The sequence below is a fragment of the Neoarius graeffei genome, chromosome 5, assembly GCF_027579695.1.
Source record: "Neoarius graeffei isolate fNeoGra1 chromosome 5, fNeoGra1.pri, whole genome shotgun sequence".
Taxonomy (NCBI): Eukaryota; Metazoa; Chordata; class Actinopteri; order Siluriformes; family Ariidae; genus Neoarius; species Neoarius graeffei.
In genome coordinates this window covers 46,265,820-46,288,742 of record NC_083573.1, presented here as the reverse complement: position 1 = coordinate 46,288,742, position 22,923 = coordinate 46,265,820, and the positions used below count along the sequence as shown (strand labels likewise).

Here is a 22,923-nt window from a genome sequence, read left to right as displayed (position 1 = left end):
AGCTTGGTTGCTATGGAAACCCACAACAAGTTTGACAGGCATATCGGGGTTGGTTTGCTGGCAGCTTTGTCCCCCCCAGTTTTTTGTCCCCCTCCCAGTTCAAAAAACGTATCTGCGCCCCTGAATGACCGGAGCGGGATTTCCAAATTACGTAGATCCCACTTGCCCGAATGCATGTTTCACTTGCCCCGGGCAATCGGGCAGTCCTTAATGTCGAGCCCTGCAAGTGCAATAGTCAAACAAAGAAACCTTACCCTTTCATTTTCTTTTAAAAAGTGCACAAAATGTACCTGAGCTGCATCTGCTCGTGCATTTTTAAAGACAAAGGTCACTGTTTATGTAGAAAACGCTTTTACTTTTCCGAAAGCACTCTTTCCTACATAACATTTCTTTCCACATGCCCAAGACTCTGCACAGTACTGGAGACATTTATGGATGTAACTCATAAATCCTCTCAGAAATCTCAGCGATTAGAGCGATACTGCAGCTCTCGCTTTACAGCAGTCTGCTGCTTTGATCTCGCAATAGAAGAGGTGTGTTGGAGTATCGCAGTGAACCTACACGTCATGTACAAGGACACGGCTTTGGAAATACAGCGTAATTTGAAGAGCTTACAATTCGAGCGCATGCGTAAAGTAGTCACGTGGTCCTGTACCAGGAAGTGGAGTGGGGAATGTACAGCTGAGTCTGGAAAGTGCGTCAACAACACGACCGAGGCTTTCAGCTTGGTGAAGAACATGGGGTAGGCCATGTTTAATACATTTATACACCAACACGAAAACATTATATGTTGTGTTTCGATAGTTGTTTTTAGTGTAAATGGTATTTTTGATGCTAAGTATGTCTGAATTAAGTGGAAGCTTAGGAGCTAACACTAGCTGTAGTGATATAATCTGCTTTCTGAACTGAAGTAGCTTGCTAGCTGCTCATAGATCCGCCAAACACTCTTATATACTGGAGTTTATATGGTAAACAACCCGTTCCTCTTATCACGGGGGTAATTGAATTATGTGTTATGATTTATGTATTCATACAGTACTTCAATATAACTGAATAAGGTTAGGTAGTGACCGGGAACTTTGTTTGTTATTGTTTAGCCTGGTAGTTCAGGCTACTAGCAACTAGCTTTGGGTTTTAAATGACCTGGTAATGAAGTCAGCGTTCTGCTTAGTTATCCGAGCTCGGTATAGTTAAATATAAATCATTACTATAATAATTGTAATAGTTACATGTTGGGGAAAGGAGGGTCATTAGGCCCTACACTTTATTTTTTTATTTTTTGAAATATGGTAAATAATGTAAGTTTATTAACAGTACAATAGAACTAGAACAAACAAACACAACTACTAATGAACTGGCATCAAATTCAATAATGTCATCTCATTATCTGTAGCCGCTTTATCCTGTTCTACAGGGTCGCAGACAGGCTGGAGCCTATCCCAGCTGACTACAGGCGAAAGGCGGGGTACACCCTGGACAAGTCGCCAGGTCATCACAGGGCTGACACATAGACAACCATTCACACTCACATTCACACCTACGGTCAATTTAGAGCCACCAGTTAACCTAACCTGCATGTCTTTGGACTGTGGGGGAAACCGGAGCACCCGGAGGAAACCCACGCGGACACGGGGAGAACATGCAAACTCCACACAGAAAGGCCCTCGCCGGCCACGGGGCTCGAACCCGGACCTTCTTGCTGTGAGGCGACAGCGCTAACCACTACACCACCGTGCCGTCCTCATCAAATTTCTATTTATCTCATTTTATGACTTGGATAACCTTTATTGTCATTCAGTATGCAAGAAGTGTACACAATGAAATTTCGTTGCAGTTTGGCTCAGCACAGAATTAAATATGAAGTGTATTAAATTAAATTAAATTATGCAACAGCAAAAATGGGCGGTACAGTGGTGTAGTGGTTAGCGCTGTCGCCTCACAGCAAGAAGGTCCGGGTTCGAGCTCTGTGGCCGGCGAGGGCCTTTCTGTGCGGAGTTTGCATGTTCTCCCTGTGTCCGCGTGGGTTTCCTCCGGGTGCTCCGGTTTCCCCCACAGTCCAAAGACATGCAGGTTAGGTTAACTGGTGACTCTAAATTGACCGTAGGTGTGAATGGGTGTCTGTGTCTGTGTCAGCCCTGCGATGACCTGGCGACTTGTCCAGGGTGTACCCTGCCTTTCGCCTGTAGTCAGCTGGGATAGGCTCCAGCTTGCCTGCGACCCTGTAGAACAGGATAAAGCAGCTACAGATAATGAGATGAGATGTTCTATTTCCTAACTTTTTTTTTTAATAGTGTTTCCTAAACTGTTGACTCAGAGAGCCCTCCACAAAAATTCCAATGTGTCTGAACTGTTGGTTTATGGACAAATGGCTAATCTAATCTAAATCTAATCAATGGCTGTAAATGAGATTCGCTGAGACCTGTTTGAGACATCGTAGGACGGAAGTAAAACGTACAGCGGAAATCAGTGACCAACATCTGCCAACGTTGTCAAAAGACGCGCGCCCTCATTCGAATGCTGATGTAATCAAGCGGGAAGTTTTCCCTGTGTCTGAAATCGTTCCCTACTCACTATATAGTGGGGACGCCATTTTGTAGTGCTGTCCGAAACCTGAGTGAGGATTATGTGGGAAATGCGCTCAGTATAATGCGTATTTATCACCAAAATACATGCATGTATTTATTATTTTGAAAACCTACCACCTGCCTGATCTGGCATGTTTTAATTGTGCGACAGTATTGATGTAAATACCAGTGCGACGGACTCGTCCTTAGCCTGTCGTCTTTCTGACTCATCTCCACTCCATGTTAGTTCGAAGTCGTATGGAATAATCTCCATGTCACGTATGCGAGGGAGGTGGATGTATGTACAGAAGTATACAGTTTAATAAAGTGCAGAATATATATATACAGTGAGACAATATACACACAAGCAAACAATCCAAAACGGCAGGCTAGATCCAAAACGAGAATACAGGCAGAAGGGTTGATCGAGGCGCAAACAGTATATCAAAGGCTAAGCGAGGACAAGAACGAGAAACGGGCACAAGGCTCATGAAACAGGAAATCAAGACAATGGGTAGAAAGGCTCGGGAATGCGTACATGCATATCATAATACTTCGCGATGCAAATGCAGCAGCACAGTCCTTAAAGGAGATACGCAGAACCTTTATTTTTAAAAAAATTTCCGAGTGGATAGTATCTCCATCCTTGACTCTTGTATGCTGCATAAATGGGAATAAAAAAATATATTTTTGAGAGTTAAAATCAACTGCAAAGTTGGCATTCGAGCTGCCCCGCTGAGCCAGCCAGCCCTGAGCGCGACGTCACTGCGGTAACCGGTTTTAAGGCCGAGGCCTTTGACAGCTATAGACCAAAGTCATATAAAAAAAAATTGATGGTGAAAATAAGAAATCCCGTTACTGACTTGCTCAACTTAGACTGATTTGACTTCTTTGATTGTGGGTTGACTCTCATTAAAACAGGATAGGCGTTATAACTTATGCAACATACATGTACATGCATGCATTTTCACTGATAAAACGTAAAAGGGTAATTAAATAATCAGATGAACTGAGACAATCACATTCTGAAGCAAATTAAATAATCTTATACCGGTAACTTAAACACACAATACAAGTTACATGTATTAATCTAAATGCAGGTAAACAACGTGTTTTTGTCATTTTATATCCAAATGAGAGTCGGAGCTTACCCGTCTGTGTTCTCACTCCTTGAAGGCCGATCTTGTGGCCGATTGTTTTGAAAAAATCTGACTTTCAGTTGTTCGTTCAGTTCTCCGTTCATTCGCTTCTTCCATGTAAGGGCGAGATGGCAGCAACATCCAGTTTAGAAATCAGACGGCTGCTCCACTCATTCTCCATTTTCTCCATACTGAGTGCTCTGCTATTACTGCTCGGCTCAGGCAATTACTAAAACCCGGGACGGGACAGGACATCACCGGTTTTAGCAACAACCGCAGGGAGGTCACTGCCTGAGCGATAATATGTCATGTCCCGTTTCGTTCTGGGTTTTTACCAACAACCCTCAGCTCACACTCCGGGAGACCTGGTGCAACTGAACTTACTTTCCTTTTTAAAATAAATAAATAAAATACTTGTAGTTTTATTTAATTGTTGGTACTGCATCCTCTTTCAATACGGGCTTATAGTCAACACTCCTCAACAGATCAGAGGTCTCGTACGAGTCTTCAGTAAAATGTGCAGAGCAGAGGAGAGACCACTTTGTAGGCTCCCAATGTGCCCGTGAACTTCTCACAAAACGTGTCCAAATCTTTGTAGTTTGAACATTCTTGGGTCATGAATGCAACATAAATCCACCTTCTGCCATGTTGCTGCACCGATCAGCAACACATCTACGTGGCATGGCGATAAATTAGCTCAAAATGGAGGATCAGAGTTGCAGTCAGCTCTGTGTTTTAGTATAGCGGAAATGGCGATGAGACAGATAGACTTCCTGCTGTGACGTTACGGACGTCAAGGTCATTCACTCACACCGCTACCTATATGAATCACTTTAATCGTAAAAAATACTATATTAGATTTATTGTTAACGCTTAAAACTATTCCTGTGCCGTTCTTGAGGTCTCAGGGCATTTATAAACGAAAGTGAGGCCATGGTTCTGCGTATATGCTTTTGAATAGGGAAACACACAGTTCCTTAAATGAGCTCAGGTGCGCCTTGTTCACGGTGTGCGCACAGCCTGAGGCGTGCCTTCAGGTGCACGCGCCACAGCACGCAGGACTGACACTCCATCACTGATGAAGCTGGCAAATCTCGAAATGAATCTAAATTGGAATGATATATGGCGATCTGGCCGCTGTGTAAACAGTTTTCAAAATGGCCAATACGAGTCACAATATAAGGTTAATAAAACCGGAAACGTAATTGAATAACACGTTAATTAAGAAATAATAAAGCAGGCTTAAAAATGGCTTCAGTTTCCCTTTAAACAGTAGAGCCTTTTCCCCTACAGGTGTAGGGCAAGAAGCCCTCAGCAGAAGAGTCCAATTTTCTGTCTCATTTTCCTGGGACAGTTATCACACTTTCTGATTGGCTCCTCAGGAATCTGCAGTAATGTCTGACATGCTGGTGATAAATTCCATACGTTTTCAGTGTAGTGAGGCTGAATGCCCCCGCCTTTTTAAAATACATTTCTAGCATACGAAGTGTATCATTAGCGATCTAGTTTAAAATATAGTTGGCTGTGTTAACAAGTTATACATACATAAGGCTGTGTACTGTCCCCAGGCTGTGTACTGTCCCCAGGCTGTGTACTGTCCCCAGGCTGTGTACTGTCTAGCCTGGGATAAGCCGTTTGAGTTTTATTTTTCTCTGTTTAGTTGTACTTTGTATGGTTGGTTTGTTTCCTTGGCTGTTTGCCGAGTACCGGTACTTCAGCAGAACAGTACACTACATATTATTCTGTCACTTATTCAGTTGGCACTAGAACTTTCATGTTCAGCATTTTGTGTAACTGACTTTTTTGCACTTGTACGTGGATAAGAGCGTCTGCTAAATGCCATGTAATGTAATAAGAAAAACATTTTGACAAGGATGATCAATGTTGTTTTGGTGCACTGACAACAATGTACACTACTGTTCAAAAGTTTGGGGTCACTTTGAAATTTTCTTATTTTTGAAAGAAAAGCACTGTTCTTTTCAATGAAGATCATTTTAAACTAATCAGAAATACACTCTATAGACCCCTTTCACTGACGTCACCCGAAACCGGAAGTAAACAGACCCTGCGCCATTTTGGAAGACCAACAAACTCGTGATTAGGGGGAAATAACGGCAGTGGTATGTGAACCCATGAGAATAAAGTGGAGTGGCAAACGACTTAAACAAACAAATCTGAGCTGTTTAATTTATGATTTATTGGCCCAACAGTAGACTTGAAAGAAACCTGTGTGAGACTTGGCAAAAAACTGTGGATATAATGGATAAGTCTGTGCATGATCTGCGGACACTTTGAAGTAAGCAAACGCAAGAAATTCAGATTTAAAACATGCTAAATTGGCCCCAAGTTGATAACTGTATGAGGAGCAAGCCTCCCAGACTTCTACAATTTAATAATAATAATTTAGGATGGTTTGGGGCTTGCTCTCCCTCCTATTATATAAATAAAGCATAGTTGTTGTGTAGGCATATATCATAAATACATATGTACAGTGGTGCTTGAAAGTTTGTGAACCCTTTAGAATTTCCTATATTTCTGCATAAATATGACCTAAAACATCATATTTTCACACAAGTCCTAAAAGTAGATAAAGAGAACCCAGTTAAACAAATGAGACAAAAATATTATACTTGGTCACTTATTTATTGAGGAAAATGATCCAATATTACATATCTGTGAGAGGCAAAAGTATGTGAACCTCTAGGATTAGCAGTTAATTTGAAGGTGAAATTAGTCAGGTGTTTTCAATCAATGGGATGACAATCAGGTGTGAGTGGGCACCCTGTTTTATTTAAAGAACAGGGATCTATCAAAGTCTGATCTTCACAACACATGCTTGTGGAAGTGTCTCATGACACGAACAAAGGAGATTTCTGAGGACCTCAGAAAAAGCGTTGTTGATGCTCATCAGGCTGGAAAAGGTTACAAAACCATCTCTAAAGAGTTTGGACTCCACCAATCCACAGTCAGACAGATTGTGTAAAAATGGAGGATATTCAAGACCATTGTTACCCTCCCCAGGAGTGGTCGACCAACAAAGATCACTCCAAGAGCAAGGTGTGTAATAGTCGGCGAGGTCACAAAGGACCCCAAGGTAGCTTCTAAGCAACTGAAGACCTCTCTCACATTAACATTAGCCAATGTTCATGAGTCCACCATCAGGAGAACACTGAACAACAATGGTCTGCATGGCAGGGTTGCAAGGAGAAAGCCACTGCTCTCCAAAAAGAACATTCCTGCTCATCTGCAGTTTGCTAAAGATCATGTGGACAAGCCAGAAGGCTATTGGAAAATGTTTTGTGGACAAATGAGATCAAAATAGAACTTTTTGGTTTCAATGAGAAGCGTTATGTTTGGAGAAAGGAAAGCACTGCATTCCAACATAAGAACCTTATCCCTTCTGTGAAACATGGTGGTGGTAGTATCATGGTTTGGGCCTGTTTTGCTGCATCTGGGCCAGGATGGTTTGCCATCATTGTTGGAACAAGGAATTCTGAATTATACCAGCAAATTCTAAAGGAAAATATCAGGACATCTGTCCATGAACTAAATCTCAAGAGAAGGTGAGTCATGCAGCAAGACAGCAACCCTAATCATACAAGTCGTTCTACCAAAGAATGGTTAAAGAAGAATAAAGTTAATGTTTTGGAATGGCCAAGTCAAAGTCCTGACCTTAATCCAATCGAAATGTTGTGGAGGACCTGAAGTGAGCAGTTCATGTGAAGAAACCCACCAACATCCCAGAGTTGAAGCTGTTCTGTACGGAGGAATGGGCTAAAATTCCTCCAAGCCGGTGTGCAGGACTGATCAACAGTTACCACAAATGTTTAGTTGCAGTTATTGCTGCACAAGGGGGTCACACCAGATACTGAACGCAAAGGTTCACATACTTTTGCCACTCACAGATATGTAATATTGGATCATTTTCCTCAATAAATAAATGACCAAGTATAATATTTTTATCTCATTTGTTTAACTGGGTTCTCTTTATCTACTTTTAGGACTTGTGTGAAAATCCGATGATGTTTTAGGTCATATTTATGCAGAAATATAGAAAATTCTAAAGGGTTCACAAACTTTCAAGCACCACTGTATAATTTGGATAAATTAACCTAAATTATGGATTCCTTAATAGTAACAAAGTATTAATTTTTCAACTGAAAAGATATATTATTAAAAGATAAATATCAACAAGATTACCTTGGCCATAACTATGTGTAGGTTATTCTTAACAACAGCTGTAATATCACGACCCAAGCTGCTAACAACATAATTGTAAGCCTGTAGCCCTTTGTAGGCCTTCAAGTCATCAGCAGTGTAGGCACTGGGTGTAAACAACAAATAGTTTACAATGTCTGGGTAGCAAACAGATGGCAGAATTGGTGTCCGGTCCTCCTTATGTTTCCATTCTTCCTTGCCGCGAGTCTTATCATATGGGTCAAACCCATCAATCACAGCCAGTTTCTCCACATACCGTGCCCTTTCTGCAGCTGGTAATGTACTCACATAACCAGAATTATCATCCATCGTGTCACTTTACTCTCGCTCGTACTTTGTTTTATATTGTGAGTGCATGTACTTGGTCTTCCAATATGGCGCCTAACAAAATCTCGTGGCGCGGTGACGTCATGCGGTAGCCCTCTATACATTGCTAATGTGGTAAATGACTATTCTAGCTGCAAATGTCTGGTTTTTGGTGCAATATCTCCATAGGTGTATAGAGGCCCATTTCCAGCAACTCTCACTCCAGTGTTCTAATGGTACAATGTGTTTGCTCATTGCCTCAGAAGGCTAATGGAGGATTAGAAAACCCTTGTACAATCATGTTAGCACAGCTGAAAACAGTTGAGCTCTTTAGAGAAGCTATAAAACTGACCTTCCTTTGAGCAGATTGAGTTTCTGGAGCATCACATTTGTGGGGTCGATTAAATGCTCAAAATGGCCAGAAAAATGTCTTGACTATATTTTCTATTCATTTTACAACTTACGGTGGAAAATAAAAGTGTGACTTTTTTCATGGAAAACACAACTGTCTGGGTGACCCCAAACTTTTGAACGGTAGTGTGTATAATTTCATATTATATATTAATGTAATTTTTATCCCCCCAGCATTTAATGCGGGGAATATAACTGTCTGTCTGTCAACATTTTAGTTTCTGGAGCATAACTCAGACTATTAGGAAATTTTTTTTTTCACGAAACCTGACAGTGATGTTAAGTGATTAGAGGAGTTGTGCCTTTTGACATTTTGGGATTTCTGTGATTTATTTTTTTCTGTATTTCCATGGCAACCAGTTCAACTTAGGAAAATTTGGAATGGGGTTTCATATTGGGGCTGGAGGGATATGTCGTCATCTGATGACTTTTTTTTTAATAATGTATGATTCATATACTTATATTTGTGTAATTTCAATTTAAACTCTGTGTTAAAATGGCTTTGAAAATCCATTTTCAAGTGGTTTCAGGGGAAGTTTACTTCTAACAGGTTTATGTCTTCAGTCTAGTAAGATATGTTGTCTTTCAACTTGTCTTCAAAAAGTGTGACCTCAGTAATCCTTGTATGCAATGCTTTTCATGCCATAAGAAGTGATTTATGTGATTAATTTTATTATACAGTGTCCCAAAAGTCTCCATACATGGGGGAAATTAACACTTTTTTTAGCAAAATGACAATTTTTCATGCTTAGTTTATATTAATTTTTTTTCAAATGGCCTTTAAGAATGCCTTTGAAAAAAAAAAAAAACCTTATTGAAATCTATCTCATGGTGACAGCACAAAGATCATTTATAGGAACGCATTTGAAGTGCAGTTACATGCATAACATCCGATGTGTTAACATGAGTTCATCATGAGTGGGAGAGATGACGCTACGTGTTTACAAAGACATGCCAGTCATGTAGAGGATGTTTTGCCAGTAAATTTACATTTTGCTAAAAAGTGGTAATTTCCCCTGTGTATGGAGACTTTTGGGACACCCTGTACAATACAACTATTATTGTTAAAGTTTAGAAAAGTCCGACATTTAGGCCCGCGTCTGATTTTATAGTGTCATTTGGGGAAGTACAGGATGTGTCATTTCTAAAAGTAACCCATCGAGCCTTTCATTTCTCATGTTTTTAATACAGGGCCAGCTGCTGATTGACAGATTTTTACAGGAGGAAACGACAGCACCTAGTACCATGGAAACGTCTAATTTTGCTCATGTCATCTTCCAGAACGTGGGGAAGAGCTATCTCCCCCACGCTGCTCTAGAGTGCCACTACACACTCACACAGTTCATCAAGCCACATCCCAAGGACTGGGTTGGCATATTCAAGGTAAAGTGCCCTGGTTTCTGGTTATCTCATTATCTGTAGCCGCTTTATCCTGTTCTACAGGGTCGCAGGCAAGCTGGAGCCTATCCCAGCTGACTACGGGCGAAAGGCGGGGTACACCCTGGACAAGTCGCCAGGTCATCACAGGGCGGTTTCTGGTTACGTTAATGAGTTTTTTATTGAGCAGACAGCAGTGTACTGATTTGATTTCCTCACTACAACACACTGACATGGTTTAGAAGAAGACACGTTAATTTTATAACCAAATTCTTCAGCAAATCAAAACCTCAAGCGTTTCAACGCTTATTTTGCCACAATAAACAAACAACTGGCTTTGGTTCAAGGGGAAAGTCTGTAGTCTACAGTTTTCCTTGGGAGAATGATTTAAGTTCTTGGAACATCAGAAATGCACTCACTGACCATTTTATTAAGAAACATTTACACACTTATGGCCCTTTTCCACTACCCTTTTTCAGCTCACTTCAGCCCGACACGGCTCGCGTTTCGACTACCAAAAAACAGCACGACTCGGCTCACTTCAGCCCTGCTTAGCCCCTAAAACTTGCACGGTTTTGGAGTGGGGCTGAAGCGAGCCAAACCGTGCCGAGTGAGGCTGGGGGCATGAGCAGACACTCCCCTGTGCACTGATTGGTGAGGAGGAGTGTCCTCACATGCCCACACACGCCCCGCGAGCACGCTGGGATCTGTAAACACCGTAAACCCGGAAGAAGGAGAATTACGAATTACGAGAATTATGAAGCCTTATGCGCCTCGCCTCATCTATACGCTCTTGCCAGTATCTGTTGGCGTTGTCGGTGACAACAAGCCACAGCACCAAGACCAGCAACACTAACGACTCCATGTCCTCCATGTTTATTGTTTACTATTCGGGTCGTGAGACTACCGCTTAAAAGATCACTGATGTCACTGTTTGCGCTGCTTAACGACATCACGTGACGTCCACCCACTTTCGCTAACTCCACCCAATGTGTCCACCCACTTCCAGCCAGCACAGTTCAGCGCGGTTGTAGTCGAAATGCAACTCCAACAGCCCCACTCAGCACGGCACGGCTCAGCCCGACTCAGCCGCGTTTGTAGTGGAAAAGCGGCACTAGTGGCATTCATGAATTTATTCAATCAGCTGATCATGTGGAAGTGGCAGTGTGTAAAATCATGCAGATACCCATCAAGAGCTTTAGGTAATGTTTACATCAAACGTCAGAATCCGTTAAAAGTGTGATCAGAGTCAAGTTTATTGCCAAGTACGTTCTCACATGCAAGGACTTTGCTTTGGTGATTGGTGCTTGAACAGTTAAAATGGAATAATTTAGCAAAGACAAAAGTAGCTGTATACATAGAATAAAAAATAGAAGAATCTGAAATATACAAATTTGAAAAGTGGACATATTTAAGGGGTATGCGCATGAGTTGTTGAAGTCCAAGCTGTACAGTATGTCCCATAATGTGCAAAAATAGGTCACATGATGAAGATGGAGAAGAGACAGAAGAACGTGAGCGGAAGAGAATGTGTGTAAGGGGCTAGGTCAGTAACCAAGCCGTACAGTGTGTGCTGGAATGTGCAATAAAGGTTCAGAGAATGGAGACGTATGACATGACCTTGAAATGTGCAAAAACACAGTTCAAAGTGGATTAACGTTACAGATTGGAAGTTTGAGGTTGGCGTCAGTGGGGGTCTGACCTTACTGACGAAGCCAGCTGCAGTGGGGGAATAAAGCTGGCCTTATGGTGTGAGGTTTTGGTTCTAATGGACCGCAACCTCCTACCAGAGGGGAGTGATTCGAAAAATTTGTGTCCAGGATGAGAGGGGTCGGCCACAATCCTTTCTGCTCTCCTCAGGGTCCTGGACTTGTACAGGTCCTGAAGAGATGGAAGGTTGCAGCCAATCGTCCTCTCAGCAGAACGAATGATGTGCTGCAGTCTGCCCTTGTCCCTGGCAGTGGCAGCAACATACAAGACGGTGATGGAAGAGGTGAAGATGAATTCAATGATGGTAGTGTAAAAGTGCACCATCGTTGTCTTTGGCAGATCAAACTTCTTCAATTGCTGCAGGAAGTACATCCTCTGCTGTGCTTTCTTGGTGAGAGAGCAGGTATACGTCTCACACTTAAGGTCCTGGGTGGTTATAGTGCCCAGGAAGCGAAAATACTCCACAGAGGTTACTGGGGAGTCAAATAGGGTGACAGGGAGGGTGTGGCAGAGCTCCTCCTGAAGTCGCCAATCATCTCCACTGTCTTTAGAGCATGAAGCTCTAAGTTGTTCTGCCTGCACCAGGACACCAGGTGGTCAATCTAACACCTGTAGGCAGACTCATCCTCATCAGAGATGAGTCCAGCGAGGGTGGTGTCGTCTGTGAGCTGGAGGATGACGTGAAGAGCCATGTTGACGGCGTCGTCTGTAGGCGAACTGCATGGGGTGACCTTGGTGACTTTGATCATGGCATGGATGTTGGTGCCAGTTGGGCTGCTTTGAGTGTTTCAGAAACTGCTGAGTCCTGTGTGTTCATATGCAACAATCTCTAGAGTTTACACAGAATGGTAAATGGCTGTTGTGTGGGTGGAACACCTTGTTGAAAGGCCAAAGGAGAATGGACAGACTGGTTTGAGCTGACAGAAAGGCTACAGTGACTCTGATAACCACTCTGTACAATTGTGCTGAGCAGAAAAGCATCTTGGTATGCATAACATGTCAAACCTTGAGGCAGATGGGTTACAACAGCAGACCACCACATGGGGTTCCCTTTCTCTCAGCCAAGAACAGAAAGTTGAGGCTGCAGTTGGCACAGGCTCACCAAAACTGGACAGTTGAATATTGGAAAACATAGCTTGGTAAGGCCACACCAATTTAATTAGTTGGTTTTCGGATTTTTTCAGGAAAAATATGAAGCGAGCGGGCGAAATAAAAAAAAATGCTCTGATGGTAAAATTAGCGGTGGAAATAGACCAAACAATACAGGCAAACCAGTAAACAGGCTAAATAAACGATTGAATTACAGTCAATTGAACATCTACAATGCACAGAAAAAAAGATTTGACCAGGAGTAGGCTACTTCACAAGTCTTTAACGAAAGTGAAAGGGGCGATTTGATTGGTTTTCGACGTCGCGTGACCTTTTCTGTTGGCGGAAGTTTGATTTCGATTTTTTTTTTTTTTAATTTTGCTTTTTCTTCAAGCGGCGATTCCGAGAACCAACTAATCGAATTGGTGTGGCCTAAGCCAGTAAAAGTTTAGCACTTGGGAAATGCAGAGAAAACCCCTTGTTGAGTTAAAAAGATCACCTTTCATTTATTTTATAGACCGTAAAATGAGTGGATGGAGCCACTCCGTAGGATTTGAATGAAGTAGTGAAGTTGGATTGGGGCTGCTTCCTGTTGAGCCTCTCTCTGCACAGCATGAGAATCAGTTTGGTGACCTAAAGCAATGGAAGAACACACCTCAAAACACGGTACTCATCTGGTCGTTGTGCCCCCCAAATTTTTTTTTTTAAAGATATTTTTTTGGGCTTTTTTCACCTTTATTGGATAGGACAGTGTAGAGACAGGACAGGAAATGAGCGGGAGAGAGAGATGGGGAGGGATCGGGAAATGACCTCGGGTCGGAATCGAACCCGGGTCCCCGGATTTATGGTATGGCGCCTGAGCCACCTGAGCCACGACCCCCCCCCCCCCAATTTTTTTGGCTCACTTTCCTACTATGAATTTGACGTGGGGATTTATTTATTTATTTTCATTCATTCAGGTGTAGCTGAAACAATCCAAAAAATTGTCACTGATGCTACTGTCTATGCTTTGATGGCTGAATAGGTTAAGATTCCCTGAAAGCTTCTTATCTAAACAATATGGTTGCTTCTCTCCTGTGCAACTAAATGTCACAGGTTCACAATGTCATTTTTAGTATAGTTGGAGAAAAATGTTTTAGGCAGCCATAAAGTGATTTTATGAGGTTATGGTGCCAGTTACACAGTGTTGTTTATCTAGAAAATAACTATGGTCATACAAATTGACAGAATGCTTCAGAAGTAAAATAATTTGATGTAAAAAAAAAAAAACTGAATGGAGGTCACCAGAAGGCGAATGGTGGTTGGTCATCTCATCATCCTATGACTGCGATTTAATTTCAAAAGCTCAATTTCTCCATGGTTTATTTCAGCAACACCACTCAACTTCCTCGTTGTCGCAGAACACACAATGTGATCACCTTCTTTCTCACCAGTAGACTGGCCTCTGATGGCGCAATGCTGTGCTCCACATCAATATCGCATCAGATTAATAGAAAGAGGAGTGTCTGTATTTTTGCCAGTATTGAAAAATCATACTGTTTCTACAACCCCGATTTCAAAAAAGTTGGGACAAAGTACAAATTGTAAATAAAAACGGAAAGCAATGATGTGGAAGTTTCAAAATTCCATATTTTATTCAGAATAGAACATAGATGACATATCAAATGTTTAAACTGAGAAAATGTATCATTTAAAGAGAAAAATTAGGTAATTTTTAAATTTCATGACAACAACATATCTCAAAAAAGTTGGGACAAGGCCATGTTTACCACTGTGAGACATCCCCTTTTCTCTTTACAACAGTCTGTAAACGTCTGGGGACTGAGGAGACAAGTTGCTCAAGTTTAGGGACAGGAATGTTAACCCATTCTTGTCTAATGTAGGATTCTAGTTGCTGAACTGTCTTGGGTCTTTTTTTTTTGTATCTTCCGTTTTATGATGCGCCAAATGTTTTTCTATGGGTGAAAGATCTGGACTGCAGGGTGGCCAGTTCAGTACCCGGACCCTTCTTCTACGCAGCCATGATGCTGTAATTGATGCAGTATGTGGTTTGGCATTGTCATGTTGGAAAATGCAAGGTCTTCCCTGAAAGAGATGTCGTCTGGATGGGAGCATATGTTGCTCTAGAACCTGGATATACCTTTCAGCATTGATGGTGTCTTTCCAGATGTGTAAGCTGCCCATGCCACACGCACTAATGCAACCCCATACCATCAGAGATGCAGGCTTCTGAACTGAGCGCTGATGACAACTTGGGTCGTCCTTCTCCTCTTTAGCCCGAATGACACGGCGTCCCTGATTTCCATAAAGAACTTCAAATTTTGATTTGTCTGACCACAGAACGGTTTTCCACTTTGCCTCAGTCCATTTTAAATGAGCCTTGGCCCAGAGAAGACGTCTGCGCTTCTGGATCATGTTTAGTTACGGCTTCTTCTTTGAACTATAGAGTTTTAGCTGGCAACGGCGGATGGCACGGTGAATTGTGTTCACAGATAATGCTCTCTGGAAATATTCCTGAGCCCATTTTGTGATTTCCAATACAGAAGCATGCCTGTATGTGATGCAGTGCCGTCTAAGGGCCCGAAGATCACGGGCACCCAGTATGGTTTTCCGGCCTTGACCCTTACGCACAGAGATTCTTCCAGATTCTCTGAATCTTTTGATGATATTATGCACTGTAGATGAGGATATGTTCAAACTCTTTGCAATTTTACACTGTTGAACTCCTTTCTGATATTGCTCCACTATTTGTCAGCACAGAATTAGGGGGATTGGTGATCCTCTTCCCATCTTTACTTCTGAGAGCTGCTGCCACTCCAAGATGCTCTTTTTATACCCAGTCATGTTAATGACCTATTGCCAATTGACCTAATGAGTTGCAATTTGGTCCTCCAGCTGTTCCTTTTTTGTACCTTTAACTTTTCCAGCCTCTTATTGCCCCTGTCCCAACTTTTTTGAGATGTGTTGCTGTCATGAAATTTCAAAATGTCTCACTTTCGACCTTTGATATGTTGTCTATGTTCTATTGTGAATACAATATCAGTTTTTGAGATTTGTAAATTATTGCATTCCATTTTTATTTACAATTTGTACTTTGTCCCAACTTTTTTGGAATCGGGGTTGTAAATACAGTATACTGTAGATCCATCCATCCACAAACATGAATGTCATGGCAATATTGGGCTTTCAGTGGGCTCTGAACTGTTCTTTTTCTGTGGTAGAATGATAGAACTTATGTTTAATAGAAAACACCAAGAATTTGGTACACAAGTTTAAATTTATTTCAGGTTTTCTGAAATCACCATAGGGTCAAGGTTTTACATACACCCACTTAGATTAATAATTCAATGGTGCTAAAAGTACCAAAATGTTTTAACTGGCCAATGCAAAGCCCTCTTAACTTCCTGCTGATCATGATTGACTACAGATGGTAGCTTCACTGTACCAACATAGAGTTTGCTTGATGGCACTCATTGGATTGAACATGTAGTACAATGGGGAAAGTCCAAGGAGCTCAGTACACATTGAGAGAGAGGATCATAGATTTACTCAGGAATGTCTCTTGGAGCCATTTTTAGCAATTGCAGATTCCAAGGTCATCAGGCCAAACAACTGTAAGTACAAGTTATAGGGAGGTCTAGCAACGTTGCCAAGCCACTTAGCTGGAAGAAGACTCAGTGTCACCCTCAGTTGAGAGGCAGTTGGTTTGGGTGGTCAGGAACAACCAAGGCATAGGCCTGCCATGAACTGGAAGCTACTGAAACACTGTCTACAGTCAAGCAGGTTTTACACTGCCGTGGACTGAGAGGCTGCCATTCAACAAGGAAGCTTCTGCTCCATAATCGGCACCTTAAAGCTTGACTAAAGTTTGCAGCTGACCACATGGACAAAGAAAAGGCTCTCTGGAGTCAAGTCTCATCTGAGCAAAAAACAAAGATCGAGTTGTTTGGCTGCAATGACCAGAGGTACAGAGGAACACTGTGCCCACATGGTGGTGTATGCATCATGCTTTGGTGCTGTTTTGCTGCCGGTGGAACTGGTGCATTGCACCATCGACTGGAGAACACATGGACTGCATGGCTCCATTGCCTCCCGTACTGTAGAAATGAAGCCAAAATACCTCTACCCTGTTGTCAAGTTTGGAGCCAAAGTCAATTACACCTACTCATTTAGTATGCCTGCCTATTGAGCACATCGCAGGATGTCTTCATTGTGGAAATCAATCTTGCATCTGTCTAGAGAGCCTAATGCCGCTTTTCCACTACAAACGCAGCTGAGTCGGGCTGAGCCGTGCCGTGCTGAGTCGGGCTGAACGGGGCTGTTGGAGTTGCATTTCGACTACAACCGCGCTGAACCGTGCTGGCTGGAAGTGGGTGGACACATTGGGTGGTGTTAGCGAAAGTGGGTGGACGTCAGGTGATGTCGTTAAGCAGCGCAAACAGTGACATCAGTGATCTTTTAAGCGGTAGTCTCACGACCCGGATAGTAAACAATAAACATGGAGGACATGGAGTCGTTAGTGTTGCTGGTCTTGGTGCTGTGGCTTGTTGTCACCGACAACGCGGACAAATACTGGCAAGAGCGTATAGATGAGGCGAGGCGCATAAGGCTTCAGAAATTCTCGTAATTCTTCTCCTTCCGGGTTTACGGTGTTTACAGATCCCAGCGTGCTCGCGGGGCGTGTGTGGGCATGTGAGGACACTCCTCCTCACCAATCAGTGCACAGGGGAGTGTCTGCTCACGCCCCCAACCTCACTCGGCTCGCTTTGGCTTGCTTCAGCCCCACTCCAAAACGGTGCGAGTTTTAGGGGCTAAGCAGGGCTGAAGCGAGCTGAGTCGTGCTGGTTTTTGGTAGTCGAAACGCGAGCCGTGTCGGGCTGAAGTGAGCTGAAAAAGGGTAGTGGAAAAGGGCCATAAATAGTTTCGGCTAGAGATACGGATTGATACGGATGCATCTAGGAAGGTCCTCGCATAAACTGCAAATTCACTGCCGTTGATGTGACTACACATAATGCTCCAGTAGTGGAGCGTGAGGAAATGTATATCATTTGGGATGCTTGGCTATTCCGAGTGCACTGTAAACTAACTAGCCTACTTGTAGTGAAGCTCCTCACGTGCCCCCATACTTAAGAGAAATGCATCGACCTAATTTCTGATGGCTTTGACCATACAACATCGGTATGTACGTACAACGAATGCATACGTACAACAAATGCGTACCACCACAGGGAACCTGACCGTAAGTGCAAGGCAACATATCTCAACAACACTTCACCACCGGACAATGAAATTTGTATCTTTATTTACATAAGATGGATGGGCTTTATCCAGCGGTTATTTTTAACTTGCTTTTTTAAAAAAAATAACGTGGGATTATTTATGAGAACACATTTTTATGGAAAATATTCATGACGGTTTAATATAAAACTAGTTAAAACAGTTTTATTAGTCCACTAGCTTGTTGGACAGTTGACAGTTTCTGTCTTGTAAGTGCAGGAAGAGTTTTATTGAAGGCATACTAGCACACAGATACAAAATGGAGACCTAGGCAGTGGTTGAGCAAGGCACAGACAGGATATCAGAAGTAATACAACATTCCAAGTCCAAACACAGACAGGGTCAAAACCAGAAAAGCGATATAACAAGGCTTTCACTAAGTCTGTTACTGAGAGTCCTTAAATGTATGCGCTGTGCTTGAGCTATAATCAGGAACAGGTGCATGGTAATTGGTCCGAATGGTGTGTGCATGCTTTGCAATCTGTGGCTGCGCGTTCTGAGCTCCAAAGCCCGTGGATGTGACCGATGTAACCAGACAGCTGTTTGACATATCAAGTTTGGTATTTGATTGTAACTAGATATCAAATGTGAAGTGAAAGCGCTGGTTCACTGCTGTCCATCAGACACCCAGCAGAGTCGCACCATAATAAATGCTGTGGTGGTGTTTCTGGCGCATGGCATGCGGTGTCAAAGAAAGGAGTAAATATGCATTCATAACTGTGATGCGTATCTCATTAATGGTATCACTGTCACAAGACAATGAAGCAATTTGATGCGATATACACTACACAATTCAATGATTCGTATGCTATAATAATCTATTCAGATTGATTTTGTGCCCTTGCAAATATTTTGTTCATACACTCCTTAGGAGTTTCATGTTTAGGCAGTGCCTAAAATTTTATTTTTTAAATATTTATATATAATATAAATCCATCTTGGCGGCACGGTGGTGTAGTGGTTAGCGCTGTCGCCTCACAGCAAGAAGGTCCGGGTTCGAGCCCCGTGGCCAACGAGGGCCTTTCTGTGTGGAGTTTGCATGTTCTCCCTGTGTCCGCGTGGGTTTCCTCCGGGTGCTCCGGTTTCCCCCACAGTCCAAAGACATGCAGGTTAGGTTAACTGGTGACTCTAAATTGACCGTAGGTGTGAATGTGAGTGTGGATGGTTGTCTGTGTCTATGTGTCAGCCCTGTGATGACCTGGCGACTTGTCCAGGGTGTACCCCGTCTTTCGCCCGTAGTCAGCTGGGATAGGCTCCAGCTTGCCTGCGACCCTGTAGGACAGGATAAAGCGGCTACAGATAATGAGATGAGAAATCCATCTTAATGTTTGAGGTAGTGTATGTGTTTACTGACGAACAGCTGGCTTTTGAACAGATTTCAGTAGCTGGGTGGCTGGCTGGATGTATTTAATCATGAAATAAGTTATTAAGGTTATTACACTGCCTGGCCAAAAAAAGGTCACCATTTGGATTTAAATAAGCAAATATTTTTAATTGGATGATTACTGCAGTGAATGTGTTTTCAGCTGGCAACAATACTTTAAACCTGAACTGATGCAGTGAGTAGCTTCTCATTTCTTTAACAACCATGTTGGAAGATGGTATCCTGTGGCCATGGAAAATATTACTGTGTTTCAGAAGGGTTTTATCATGCAAAGAAAACAACAAAAGAGATTACTGAATTTACTGGTATTGGTTTAAGAATTGTCCTGATGGTTTTTAATAAAAAATGGTTGAGTTTGTTCATGCATGTATTAGGAGCTTGAGTGTTCCAACAGGACATTGAACCCAAATACACAAGTACAGTGATGGACTTGGAATGGATAAAGCTGGCTAACATTAAGTTCAAATCACCTCTTAACCTAAAGTCTGTCAAAAATATGAGCTGTGCTTGTCAGGTCTATGCCAGGGAAAAAAAAAAATTTAATATTATATGGACGTGAGTGTTTTACTGGAAAATGCACCACCATATTTTTCATATGAGCTACATCCAGGACATGGAGATCCAAAACCATGACATAAATCTCTATATGTCACTTGTGAGGAACTCAAATTGTTTTGATAAACTTGGGAACTTTTTGTTTGTGAACGTGTCTATATAATAAAAAGAAAATCACACATTGGTTTGAAGATATGAAGTTTATCTTCTCATGTTGGAAAAACTTTTTTAAATCCAAAATACAATGCAGAGCTGAGTAACATTTTCCCAATATTTCACTCCAGTGAGGTCACCCCCAGTGGTTTTCCTGCTGACTGGACACGTGTTATCATTAGCTTAAGTATTTTCAAAATGTAGAGGATATTACATGGTTGCGGGAAGATAGGAAACTTTGAGTAGTGAATGTATAGTTCATGAGTGAGCAAAGCGAAGGAGGGATATATTTTTCAATCACTCCTTCACTTTGCTCACTCGTGAACTATAGATAGTTTTCACTGGTGTCACGGCATTCCGGGGAACGCCCTCCAGCCGCCATCTTGTGAGGCAAACAAAACGGACCATCGCCATTACCGGCTACGTTATCTCGGACGAATTTATGAAGTTATATAGTTAGTTTTCTAAAATAAAGATCAATGTCGGCAAAATCAAGCAAACGGAAGTATATAGATACATTGGACAACACCTATTATGAATACTGTGCAATATTACTTTGCATCGGAAAGCTGCGCACATTTGCGCGAAGCTGCGCAAATGTGCGCAGCTTTCCGATTCATTGTTTTTTTCTCATCCTTATACTTCCTATGTTTCATGGACTGTAATGGATTTGCTTATTTAGTAATTTTAATACAGAATTTGCTTTGAAATTATAATCAGACACTCCAATGTCCCCCCCCCCCCCCAAAAAAAAAAAAATCAGATCTGCGCGATTCAGCTGTGAAAAAGGCGGCATCCGCCAAAAGGCGCGCTGTTTGCATCCCTGCATGCAGAATAGACCTAAAATGTTTTTCAAAAATGACCCTTGCGTGAGTGAAGTGACGAGTTTCAAATAGAAACGTGACAAACGAGCGATATTAAGTGTACATTACAATGTAAACGTACACTCAGCGGTTCCAGTTAAGCATTCTCCAGAGATTGTTTACACGATGTTTTGGTTTCCAAAAACAAACTTAAACACAGTTGATTGTTTATTTAAACAACTTACCACTTATAAAATGATAGGAGCAGACTTTGCTGTGTTTGGAAGGCTGATAATCCTTGCGGTTGATTCTTGCAAGCCATAGATTTCTCCTTTGTATGCTGAGTTTCTTTGTTTGCTCGCCTTCGTGCTCCTGTACTGTGGGAATTCCATAAAAGCTCCGCTTGACATCATCATCTGACCTATTACGACAGCCGTGAATACAACAGGTGTGCACCATTGCTAGCTTTAAATACCCTGCTTGGGTTCTTTTGAAGACTTTGTACTCGCGCGTTACAATGTGTGCTCAGTGACCCGTACGGTAAGCTTGACCCACAAGATGGCCGCCACTAGGGAATCCCCGACTCTGTGACGTCATGTGCAAACTATCTATACATTCACCACTCGAAACTTCATATCTTCACGCAACCATGTAATATTCTCTCTCTCATAAATAAATTAACCCCATTTTTGGGGAAAGTTAAAATATTTTCCAAAATGCAATAAAACAAAAAAAAATCTGACCTTGTTAATTCATGTGAAACATTATTTAACTGACAAAAGGACAAAGAAAATATTTTATTTTATTAACAAACTTAATTGTATTTTGTAAACATAAGTGAAGTTAGAAATTGATGCCTGCGACACACACAGTTGTGTGTATGTTTCTAAAACACGAGTCATTTTTGCTTTTGAGTTAAAAATATCAGCTTTAGTATCTCGTCAATGATGAATGTTGTTACACATGGGCTTGAGACTGACAGTATGTGTTGCTTCATATTGGAGTATAAATTTGCTTGGGATGTAGGTAAACATTCAATTACTATGAAAGCATGTGAGAACGACTGTAGCTTAATGGCCGTGGGAGCTTTTAGGTATAAATTATAGTCACTGGCAAGGTAAGCTTGGTGTTTTGGCTTGATCTGCATGCTGCAGTTTCTCCCAGCTGCTGCTGGTTAAAAAAAAAAAACACACACACCACACACACACATACAACTGCCTTGGCCACGTTAAGGGAGGAGCTGCTACAGAGAGAGAGAGAGACTGACTTTACGTTTAATGGTTTTTGAGATGGAAGGAAGGATGGGAACTGACAAGATTCAGTGTCTGGGTTTTGGTCTGATGAGATCAAAGAGGAATTTTAGAGCCTCCTGGGTTGTGTGTGTGTATGATTGTTTCTATGTGCCGGACAGAGTTTGATGAAGCCTTTTTACAACGAGCTGTCAGGAGGGCTTCTCCTCCCTTGCAGCTGTGTTGCGTTGCAGGCAGTGTTCTTCATTAAGAGCCATGGGATTAACCTCCGGTGAAAACCAGTCTAAGATCCAGCCTTTTAGACTTAAGCTAAATGGCTTCAAAGAAAGTTGATGAGCAATTTTGATTAATGGAAGAACTTTTATGATCTTTGAAACTGCTTCCTGTATTTTTTATAGCCTAGGGCAATTTAGGGAAAAGAGCAAAGATCAGATTCTGAAAAGCCAAATATCATTGGTTTAACTTCATTGTATTTCTGTCACTTACAACTGCTACCTTATATCTTTTTGTCGTCTTTGTGGGATCCTGATTGGAGCTTGAAGCCTGTTCTCCAAGCTTGATGATTGTGGTATACAAAACATGGCATTGCCCTGGAGGGAGGCATGTTCATCTGAACCTCTGCAGTGCACACACAACTCCTGACACAGGAGTAAACCTTGGGGAGGAAGAGCCTATGGGTTGTAAATC

At 42.0% G+C, this 22,923-nt stretch overlaps 1 protein-coding gene across 3 annotated transcripts in view; it reads left to right on the top strand.

Annotated features, from left to right (window-relative positions):
- The first annotated feature begins 633 nt into the window (after positions 1-633).
- The window catches only part of tax1bp1b (Tax1 (human T-cell leukemia virus type I) binding protein 1b), a 66,838-nt gene continuing 44,548 nt past the window's right edge, over positions 634-22,923 (top strand). For all 3 annotated transcript variants that reach the window (XM_060921810.1, XM_060921809.1, XM_060921808.1), the window contains exons 1-2: positions 634-742; positions 9,830-10,021. In XM_060921810.1, coding sequence (XP_060777793.1) covers positions 9,884-10,021 — 138 coding nt within the window. In that variant the 5' untranslated portion in view covers positions 634-742; positions 9,830-9,883. The remainder of the gene's footprint in view (positions 743-9,829; positions 10,022-22,923) is intronic.